Source organism: Vanellus vanellus (genome assembly GCF_965231255.1).
Source record: "Vanellus vanellus genome assembly, chromosome: 6".
Lineage (NCBI taxonomy): Eukaryota > Metazoa > Chordata > Aves > Charadriiformes > Charadriidae > Vanellus > Vanellus vanellus.
Window position 1 is genome coordinate 2660801 of NC_138911.1, and position 11023 is coordinate 2671823.

The 11023-nt window shown below is 47.2% G+C and overlaps 1 protein-coding gene across 4 annotated transcripts; it reads left to right on the forward strand.

The window, feature by feature from the left end:
• Window positions 1–2075: 2075 nt before the first annotated feature.
• On the forward strand, window positions 2076–8822 carry LOC309673640 (CD59 glycoprotein-like). Of its 4 annotated transcripts, none has more exons than XM_082485486.1 (4): window positions 2076–2152; window positions 4826–4898; window positions 5580–5681; window positions 7195–8822. In XM_082485486.1, exons 2-4 carry the CDS (start codon window positions 4844–4846, stop codon window positions 7386–7388), a joined length of 351 nt encoding a protein of 116 aa, XP_082341612.1. In that variant the 5' UTR covers window positions 2076–2152; window positions 4826–4843; the 3' UTR covers window positions 7389–8822. The 4 variants fall into 4 exon arrangements, with proteins under 4 accessions (XP_082341612.1, XP_082341610.1, XP_082341613.1 ...); XM_082485484.1 differs by lacking the exon at window positions 2076–2152 and adding an exon at window positions 2305–2358; XM_082485487.1 differs by lacking the exon at window positions 2076–2152 and adding an exon at window positions 2384–2400.
• The last annotated feature ends 2201 nt before the right edge of the window (window positions 8823–11023 follow it).

Consider the following 11023-nt stretch of genomic DNA (forward strand, 5'->3'; position numbering starts at 1 on the left):
AAGCTTTTATATTTTACAAAAATTGGCTAATTAGCACACTACGCTTATCATGGCAACTCAGGATTTCACAATAAGCTCCTGCTGGCTACTTGTATTCTCGCTTCGAATTAAAGGTATAGTACATTCCTAAATGACTACATGTGCTCAGCGAGTAGGGTTCTCCTCTAGGAGGCCTATAGCTGAAGATTTGGAGGTGTGGTTTTCACGTTGCAATCAGCTAAGTTCACCTAAAGGACACATACTTTTTGTTGTCAACACTTTGTAACAACCAGCAACCTTGCGGTTTTAAGGGAATGCCCCAGTTTTCCCAAGTTAGGTTCCTTGTGTCTTTTTGCTATCTACAGGCTGATACAACCCATTTGTTTTCTTGGATTGCCCAAGGTCTTCTCTTCCTTAGCAACATCTGATCTGCTTTGCCTTCATCACCTTTAGGCACTGGAAGGGGCTCTAAGGTCTCCCCGGAGCCTCCTCTTCTCCAGGCTGACCCCCCCCAACTCTCCCAGCCTGTCCTCCCAGCAGAGGGGCTCCAGCCCTCCCAGCATCTCCGGGGCCTCCTCTGGCCCTGCTCCAACAGGTCCGTGTCCTTCTGCTGTTGGGACCCCCTGAGCTGGAGGCAGCGCTGCAGGGGGGTCTCCCCAGAGCGGAGCAGAGGGGCAGAATTGCCTCCCTCGCCCCGCTGGCCGCACTGCTGGGGATGCAGCCCAGGGTGCTGGGGGCTTTCCGGGCTGTGAATGTGTGTTGCCGTTAACTAAGAAATTAAGGGATTAACTAATAAATTAAGGGAATTTTTTATATCAAGTCTTAATTGAGTGGATTATCATTTAATCAGTTGCATGCAATAACACACAAGAATCTTACTCTCGCATCTCTTTGCTTTTATTTATGGCTTAATCAGAGACAAGATCTTAAAGACATTTCTAAGACCACATTCTGAGCTGGCTGATAATCATCTTAACTGCTGTGACATACCAACAGAACCTGATTTAAGTTCTGAGTGATTTAGAGTTTACTTTAGGTTTAACAAATGAATGGGCAGTTGTGCTGTGGTAACAAAAATAGATCCAGAATACCTTTTAAAATACTACTGCTCGTTACAGGTATTTCATACTCTAATCAAGTACCATTTATTTAACTGCAAGTGGGGCTGCATGACGGGCATGCTTTAGGAACAAAGTGTTTGAGGGTGATGAGCATTTGATTGCGGTCCAGCTCATCCCATTTTCTTATTCCATTACTCCGTCCACCCAAGAAGCTGGGGGATGTTTGTTAATGGTTGGACTGGGTGAGCAGGTTGAGAGAGGTGATTCTACCCCTCTGCTCTGCTCTGGGGAGACCCCACCTGCAGTGCTGCCTCCAACTTTGGAGTCTTCAGCTCAAGAAGGACATAGACCTGTTGGGGCAGGGCCAGAGGAGGCCACAAAGATGCCCCGAGAGCTGGAGCCCCTCTGCTGTGAGGACAGGCTGAGAGAGCTGGGGGTGTTCAGCCTGGAGAAGAAAAGGCTCCGGGGACACCTTAGAGCCCCTTCCAGTTTCTTTAGGGGCTTCAGGAAAGCTGGGGAGGGACTCTTGATCAGGGAGTGGAGTGATAGGATGAGGGGGAACGGTTTTAAACTGAAAGAGGGGAGATTTAGATTGATATTAGGAAGAAATTCTTTCCTGTGAGGGTGATGAGACACTGGAACGGGTTGCCCCAAGAAGCTGTGGCTGCCCCATCCCTGGAGGTGTTCAAGGCCGGGTTGGACGGGGCTTGGAGCAACCTGGGCTGGGGGGAGGTGTCCCTCCCCAGGGCAGGGGGGTGGAACTCGATGGCCTTTAAGGTCCCTTCCAACCAAAACCATTCTATCATGCTATTCTGTGGTTTAAAATGTCCCTTTCCACCTAGAACCTCGACGATTCTATGACACCGCTCATGGTGGCGCTGCCACCTCCCCTCGGCCGCCTTTGGAACCCCAATTTCTGCACGTAGAAGGGAAGTGGTGGGCACTCAGTGCAGGTGTCACCGCTGGGGTAGCAACGAAGCGCAGGACCGCTGTGCTTAACGCCGTGTGTGTGTGTGTGTGTGTGTGAGTGAGGGGGGGGAATCCCTTCTCCCACCCATCCACCCCCATGAAAACTCAGCAGAGCGTATATATGTCGTGTCTATAGGGCAGAGGTGCGTTCCTTAAGGTTTCCGCGGCCCAGGTTAAGCCTTGCGCAGGGGAGGACCGCTCATCCCCCCCTCTCCGGGGCCGGGCTAACGCCGCCGCTCCGCCCCGGGGGTGGGGGGGACACCGGGCACAGCCCGTAGAAGCGGCACCGCCCCCGCAGCGGCAGCAGACGGTGCGGGACCGGTGGGCAGCGGGTGCGCGGGGGGGGCCGGTAAGAGGCGAGCGGGGCTTCTTCGGCGCTGCGGATGAGCAGGTTTGGGGGGGTGCGGGAAGCCCGGTGCCCCCCGCTTCTCCGGGACCGGGGGGGGGCACCCCCTGGTCTCGCCGGTAGCCCGGTGGCCGGGGCTGCGGGGCGGGGGGAGAGCCGGTCCGGCTGGGATGGGCGGGGGGGGAATAAGGGTGGCTTTGTTTTGTTTTGTTTTGTTTGTTTTTTTTCAATGGAATTTGGGGGGTGGGGGGTGGGGAGAAGAGATTTGGGGTGGAAATGTGTATTTTTAGCGTTTTAAGGGGGGGACGGGTGGGTTGGTGGAGGTTGGCGGGCTGCCCCCGGCCCTGAGTCACGGCGGCGGAGCGGCCGCACCGCAGTGCGCTAAGCGGGGCGGGCTGCGCAGCCCCGGGGCGCCCCGCCGGGGACGCGGGGGGCCGGGGCTGCTGCTGGGGGGGAGCCCCACATAGCCCCCCATGCCCCCCCATACTCCCCATACACATCCCCCCCTTCCCCCCGGAGCGACGGCCGGACGGGGTTTGGGGGCGCAGAGCCCGCCCGGGACGCGCTGCAGCCGGCGGAGGTACCGACGGGAAGGAGCATCCCCGCGGGAACGGGGCTCCGGCTCCCGAACCCCCTTGTCTCGCCCCTGTCCGCTCCCGGGTTAGGGTGGAAGCAGCAGCCGAGTCTTGGCCGTGTGTCCTCCCAGGTGGGACTGCGGAGAAATCCTTCTGTCGCGGCGAAAAGCCTTTCTTGCTCTTGCTGTTGCCGGGTTTGATTTGTCACGGAGGTGGATGGGATGCTTCACTTAAAACGGCAATTTAAAAAATGCTGTTTAGGAAATGTTTTCCGCTCTGTTTCTTCTAAGCGGTGTTGTGAATTGCTGTCTGTAATTTCATATTTTTTTTTTTTTTTTAAAGCTAAAATTTTCCTGTTGTCTCACCTCTTCTTCATTCAGGAGTACGGAAAAAATTACTCATTTTCACCGAAATAGATTTGTTGAAGCTGTTGTGCTGGCTCTGGTGATTTGTATTGATCTGCCTTGTATTTATTCTGGTCATGACTCGGGTTTTGCTAAAAGGCAAAACTGTTTTACCCTGCTGACGCCCCTGTGTGACTGAGGGCTCCTGGAAGATGGAGAGGTTCCCAGGGAGGTTCTTGCTGCTCTCCAGAACGGCTCTGGCTTTAACCACCAGCCTAACAGCACTCCTGCAGGGTCACGTCACTGGGGGATGAGCCTCTGGTCTTGAAAGGCTCCTCACAAAGTTGTTTACCTCAGAAAATCATCTCGACCTGCACGTTATGGGCTTGTTTTTCTTAGTTTTCCAGCTCAACAGTGATTCATACAGACAATAAAAAAAAGTGTGTTTTTCTTGATATTTTTTTTTCCCCAGTAGAAAAATGAACTAGACTTAAGGTTGAGAAGGATTTCAGTATTGTTTTGCTATGAAACCATCTTTTTGAGTCCGCAGTCAGTCTTCTGGGAGGAAAAAAATCCATTCCAAAGTGCTTATAGTCTCTTAGGTGCACATGGAAATACCTTCGAGCGGTATTAAGAGGGTGAAGAGCAGTAATGTGAATGTTCCACTGCAGTCTTATCGTAAGTGAAACTTGTCTGAACGCCTGGAATTCTTTGGGACTTCCAATTCCACTTGGGCTCTGAAGACAAACGTGAGATGGTGCCCTCCTGGCACCAGTATGGGCCCTCTCTCCCCCTCCGTCTGCTCGATACCTCGCCTGAAGAGCCTGTTCTCTGCAATAGCAGAGATTTTTTTAGTAGTAGATATTGTTTGTAGTTCAGACTCTGTGTGCAGAAGTCTATCCAATAACTCCTGCTTTGGAGGGTAGATAGATGGATTAGATAGACTACGTTAAAAAAAATCCTGACCTTCCTATCCCATTGTTACCTATGGGTTACAGCGATCGCGGAGGACTCGAGCCACCACTGCAGTCACTTGGGGGTGATTGCAGGTGTCGAGCCCTCAGTGAGAGGGAGAAATTTTGGGAGAGGAGAGGCAAAAGCCCCCTTAGCACAGCCCGATCTCTTGCAGCCCCACGTGAGAGAAGAAAGGAGCACGGTCTGGCTCCAGCGTTATTGGGGAATTGCTGTGGAAGGAAAAAGCGCTCGAGACCTAAATGGCCTCTCTTTTTGTTAGGTGCATTTGTGGCCGTGGGAAATAGAGAGACCTGTTGAATGGTGTCATCAGAGGGGAGAAAGGAGACCCGTCTGCAGCTTGTCGGGGCTCAAATCTCAGTTCTCAGCATAAACCCCCCGTTCTCAGAACAAAAATCCTCGCTGGGAACGCGCTAAGTTACTTTTCTCTCTTCTCTTTCACTGGTTTTCCTGCCCAATGCCTTCAGTTCCATACCGAATCGAGCCTTGCAGCCTTCATTCCTTGCCGTATATTTTGCTAATTTCATGTCGCTTTTAAATAGAATAAACGTGTAACGTCTGTTTGTGCCTTCAAATTAGGGCAGAAGCGTGATCAAGATGAACTGCATCCTGTTAACCGCCTGCCTTGTTCTGGTCGCTTTCTGTAGTTCTGGTGAGTATAAAAGAGGTGCTTTCCTGATGGAATGTTACGACAGGGGCCGAGGAAATCACGGAAAAAAAATTGTCGGAAAAGGAAAAATAACAAGGCAGGGCTGGATTATTTATCACCGCTTTGCGGAATGAGAGTAACCATGGAAGTAGGGCGTAGTTTCTGTCCGTGGTTGTTTTTGGGCGGAAGAGAGAATCGGGTGCGGAATCCGATGCTGCTGAATACGGCAACAGAGTGTTCTGGTTTGCTGCGAGAAGATCGCGTTCCTCTCCTGTAAATTGGGAACCAGGTGTATGGCAAAGAGAGAGAAATGAGATGAAATAAAAAAAGGGATAGAATAAAACTCTGCTGAAAGCGTCTCTTGTTGCGCGCCCTTTGGGAAAAGGCGGTCTGTAAGAGTAGATGAAAGAAGCAGATGTTTAGTGTATTCTTCTGCAGGGTCAGAAAGGTAAGTGTTTTTAAAAATGCTGTAAGTACGTGTTTCAAAATCTTCCTTTTAAAACTGCCGGTCTCAATTTGTACACTGACACAAGCTTGTAAATTTTAGCCTATGTCGAAAAACCAGGCATGTGTTTTGCGACGGATGCAGAGAGTCATTCTTCTTTTTTTTTTTTTTCTCCTGTTTAATGCTGTGACTGTTTCAGTGCTTCGTTATTCAGTAAAGATAACCCCCTCTCCTCTTAGGTTACACCCTCAGGTGTTACCACTGCGACAACAGCCCTTCCTTGTGCAAGACCAACAGCACGTGCTTAGCCACTGAAGATACTTGCTTGCAGATGAAATTTGGTACGTATAACGGTCCTGCAGACCTAAAATAAACACGTTTATATCAGTTTCCACTGCCCATACGCTTCTAGCTTGGCCTTAGCATGCATTTCTCGAAAGAAGGTTGCAGATACGTTTGAAGGTCATACTTACAGTAAATTGATATATTTTGACCTCCAAGCAACTGATAAAGATAACGATGATTTAGAGAGCTGATTTATACTTGTACAAGCGTATACATAGATACCTCTGTGTCCAGATTAAAATAAAAACAACAAAAAAACACCACCACCACCACCTAAGGGAGCTGGAAACAAATAGGAGACAGCGATGACTTATAAATATAAAACCTTTGCCCTGAGTTTGTTACACTTTAGAAACAGATAAAGCACACGTAACACACAAAATAAACCTGCAGGTGAAGACTGCGAGTAGTTTGTGAATTGACACTATTATAATAAACTTTTCCTGCGGGTGAAGTCACCTGCATCGCGGGAATACGGTCAAGGATATTCGGGGCATGGAGTTACTGTTCTAGTTGTTAATTAACATTTAAGTAATTCTTTTACTATGAGTGATGGGAGTTTCACTGGAAAAACAGAAGTACCGGAGTAATATTCTGCTTTCCCAGTTGGTTCCCTCGGCCCCAGGAAGACTCTCGGGCTGGCTCTGGTCAGTGGGAACCAGGATGGGATGGGGCTGCTCTGTTCCCCGGGATGGTCCCTGCTAAAGCGCACGAGTTGGCGTGGAGGAAGGAAAGCTTCTAACGCTGCTGGGCCAGGATGCTGCTTGCATCCTAAGGGATTTTCTCTGCTGCTATTTCCCTTGAGCCTAAACCTTCATGAGCACAAACTGTAGCGTGCAGCCTATGGCGGGTTGTCCGTTGTCGGAACTGGGAGTTGAGTTCTTGAGGTGTCGACCTAGGGAGGATGGAAGACAAGGTGTTTGATCTCTGGTGTCCAGGGGAATGAGTGAGAAAAGAGGAGGACTCTTCTGCTCTTCAATCTCTGTCTTCTCCATATCGCTTCTGGGAATGAGGCCGGTCAGATCTGATGGGACTTCCTTCAGCATAAAAACTAACTGGAGTTACTGGACTCGCTCTGAGCTTTGCGGAGGGAGAAGGGCCGTGCTGTAGGACAATGCAAGAGCAGTGCAAGTTGAGCTAGATGGTGACGCGTTGTCCTTCTCTGTTGGGAGCCCCAGAGCAGGCATCACTTGAGCTTCACCCTGTACCTCCCAGTGGGTCATTTGGACTGAACTGGAAGCACTGGTTAGCTTGAGCTAGAAATCTTTCCTACCCTATGGCTAAGAGCTACAAGAGAGCGCTGTGGAGGCAGGACCATGGCATGCTGTCGCTATTCACGCTACTGAAGTCCTACTGAAGGCAAATTTGGAAGCTTCTAAACACTTGAAAAGAGGCTAAAAAAAAGGGTATGGGGCAGTCTAGGCAGCGATTCTCCCTCTGTACCAAAAATGGTATTGCTTTCAATAGTCTCTTAATCTGTTTAGTTTTGTGTTTTTTTTTTTTTTTCAGGTAAATTGAGAACCTCCTCCTGCTGGAAGGCATCCCAGTGCAGTATGAATGATATTGCTGAATTCTTCCAGTTGGATAATTTTGAATTCTTTTGCTGCCAACACGACTTGTGCAACGAGGGCGCAATTACTGGGGTTAACAAAGCAGCCTTCAGTATTGCCTCCGTAGTGACCGTGTTATGGATGCTTCTGTAATAATCCCCATTTGTGTGCTGTACTTTCAAGCTGAAATTATACAAAATCATTATCTCTATTCTGAATTGTACTTCTCACATTTTCAGTTCGTACCCGTGGGCTGAAATGTTACCTTTTAATTGCTCATCACTGTCTCCAGTTATGGGAAGGAGATGTATGTTGTTACCAGTTATAGGGAATTCGGGTATTTTGGCCTGCCACATTCATGGGGAAAACAAGTTGTTAAGAAGTAGTGTTATCTTGTGGAGAACCCGGGCAAACTTCAGTGGATGATGTGAGAGGGAAGGAATACTGTAGGTTTTATGCTGGAAAACTATAGTTTCTTACCGTCCCGTAAATAGTAATTATTTTTGGTTGAGATTTCTGTGGGGTTTTTTTGGTGAGGTTTTTGGGGTTTTTTTCGGATGCTCCTTTGTCATACACCCTGCAGTGGATTTGGCCTCAACACAAGTAGTGTTGGATCATAAATATAAACTTGCTGCAGTCTTTGTGAAGAGTATGGAAATACTTAGTTTCAAGTGATGTAGACTCTTTGTTCCCGTCTCTGTAATTTATTTTTTTTTCTTTTTACAAGCCAATGATATAGCCTTGTAAGTACTGTTATTATGGGAGAAAACATCTACATTTCTTAAACCGAAACCAAAATAATGCTACATAAGCGAGGAACACTTTTCCCGCTTTTTATATTTCTGCGAGCATGCAGACAACACGTGCTAGCTTCTTTTGCAAGCTTCTTTTGTTCCCTTATACTTTAACCACGTCTAGGGTTTTAACTAAGCATGTGCTTCGCACTGAGTATTTATTGGTATACTGAAAATAGCTCATAAAATGCTGGGGAATTGAAATAGCACATCTAGTTTATTTTCCCACATAGTCAGCTTTTGGCTTTTGTTGGGAACGGCACCATGGAAACTTAACCCTTGAAGCTTCCACCTAAGAGTATTAAACGAAACCTTGCAGAACTTTATATTTTTACTTTTATGCAACTCTATAAATGCCAATGCAAAATATACATGTATTATATAGCATGAATAAAAACCGCTTGGTTTGTATGCGTAAGAGGTCTGGAGCAGAAATATTCTGTATGTTGCTCTGCCTCAGCGGTGGAGACAGACCTTTGATACTTCTCCAGTACTTGGGGACCCTCTCAGTACAATGCCAAATTCTCCTTTTTCTCTTTTGGAGCACTTGGCACGTCCCTGCAAGAGTCGTGGTCCATTGCCAATGGCACATTGTCTTTCTGAGGATCCTCGCTTGTGCTATCAGGGTGCCAGTGACACCAGTTCACCCAGTCACAACAAGGGTGTTACTCCAAACGCGTGATGTATTCTGCAGTATATCTTTTGGTTAAGCTTATCTTAGCTATGAAAGCATCCTGAGATCTCTCTGGTCACTCAAAATATGGAAGTCATGCTGTCTTTGATTAATAAAAATGTCAAAAAAGAAAATGGGGTGAGCGTGGTTATTTATCGGTGCACTATTTACCACTGGATATAACTCATCGTTTCCATGTGAGATGCATCCGCGCTTCCCATCCAGAGACTCTCACCAAGTGCAAGCAGACTTCCCTCACTTCTTCTCTGGTGCTGTGCGAAGTCGGTTAGTTTTGGCAGGAGTGATGGTTTGGTTTAAGGACCTGTTTGACGGGACAAGGGGTGATGGTTTTAAACTGAAAGAGGGGAGATTTGGACTAGATACAAGGAAGAAATTTTTTATGCTGAGGATGGTGAGACTCTGGCCCAGGTTGCCCAGAGAGGCGGTGGATGCCCCATCCCTGGAAACATTCCAGGTCAGGTTGGACGAGGCTCTGAGCAACCTGATCGGGTTGAAGATGTCCCTGTTCATGGCAGGGGGTTGGACTAGATGGCCTTTAAAGGTCCCTTCCAACCCCAACCGTTCTGTCCTTGGAAACGATGAGAGTTAGCAATCTTTCTCTAGGTGGACTAACAACGATGTGACACTGGGGAGAAGCGGTAGGATTTGTGGTCCCTCAGTCTCTTCTACTTGAGAATTGTCTCATTGGAGATACGAATATGCCATGATTTGGGGAAAAAAATAGTTCTTCCCTGTGTGACTGCTTTAACAGCTGAAGCGTGGCATGTAACGTGCTTACTGTGATGGCTCTCGGAGCAATTCTGTCTGCAGTTTTCTGCTGTCACGTGTTTTTTATTCTCCTACGTACCGATTTGATTTCTTTTTGGAAGTATTGGTGGTTTCAAAACAGTTCGCTTGAAGTGTGTGGCCAAGTTGACTAGAAAGCGGTTTAGTTCATATTTGTAAAGTCAGACAAGTGGAAACAATATTTTTCTCCCTCTTTCACAGACTAATTATACTTTGCACCTTTTGATGTGCATTCTCAGTCTAACGGGTACTAGAAATGGTGATGTGATATTGCACTAGAAAGAAGAAAACTCCTTGATTTCCCACATTCTTGTCCTTCCATCTTTTTATTTCCCATCGGATTAACAAAAGCACTTAAAAGAGAGTCATTTCTGCACAGTGTCTTTTCCCACTGATGCACCACCTTTTGTCGAGCTCTTGTTCACTTTAGATGAAAAAGTGGTATTACAGTGCTGACTCAATATACAGTTGGGGGAAGGTTTGTAGCAGAGAAGGTGTCTGGCGTTATACAAGCTGATAGATTCCTTATGCTTAAACCATCTTAGTCGCAGCATTTTTTCTCTACTCTATTGTCAATGTCTGTTTTGGTGGTTGGTACTTTTAAACTTGTTTGTTTGCCGTATGGTCCGCATATGTAAAATATTTTGTTTTGTTTTAATAAGCGCAAAAAGGAGCTCTGTATTTTGTCTGTCTGATAATAGCTCAAACAATAATTTTTAATATTTGTTTTTTTGATAGCCTTGAATACTTTCTTGTCTAATCTATCATATTTCTCCTTCCTTTGTCTTCTAGAAGCAGCTTTAGCAATGAGTCCTTGTGCTTTGCACTCTAGAAGGCCACTTCTTTTGTAAAGACCAACAGGAGTTTTGTTTAATTCTTGTGGTGAGAATGCGTGTAGCCAAGTAAGAGAATTCGCAGAGGCAACTGCCGTGATAGCAACCAACTTTTTTAAAAGTTACTAGATTTCAAGCGGGAAGCATCCCTTTCGTGCCTCTCCTGGGTAAGGTAGATCAGTTACGCAGGCTGATTCACATCTCGTGCCATTTACAAGCTAAATGACGATGCGAGGTTTTGTGTTTTGATGTATATTTGCGTCTTGAAGCCTGTGTGGTCTGTCTGGTGAGCTCTCTCCGGCAGAGAGAGTTGTTGAACAGCGACTGCTGCCTAAGCATCGGCGCTTCTCCCGCTGCTGCTGTGTTACGCCCAGATCTGGTGGCCAGCCCTCAAAGGTGGGCAACCAGAGCCGTCAACGCCTTAGATCAAATACGATCCCATTTAGTGACAGTCAGACGAGGTGCCAGGGATCAGTTCTGCACACCAGCATCATCACATCAGTGCAAACCGTTTGTTTTGCTTTAAGTTTGCATACGCTTTAAAGACAGCTCCATCTCTGCTCTGAGTTACAGAGCAAACGACCCCCATTAGGTTGCTACAAAATTTTCTGTAGCAGTAATTGGTCATTTGTGTGTATAACCTTGACACAGTCTTGTGATTGTTCACTTTTACATATGTCC

Excerpts from the sequence above, each read along its gene's own strand:
- LOC309673640 (XM_082485486.1), top strand. The coding sequence starts at position 4,844 with ATGAACTGCATCCTGTTAACCGCCTGCCTTGTTCTGGTCGCTTTCTGT. Across the intron at positions 4,899-5,579 it reads GGTCGCTTTCTGTAGTTCTG|GTTACACCCTCAGGTGTTAC; the intron begins GTGAGTATAAAA and ends CTCTCCTCTTAG. Across the intron at positions 5,682-7,194 it reads TTGCTTGCAGATGAAATTTG|GTAAATTGAGAACCTCCTCC; the intron begins GTACGTATAACG and ends TTTTTTTTTCAG.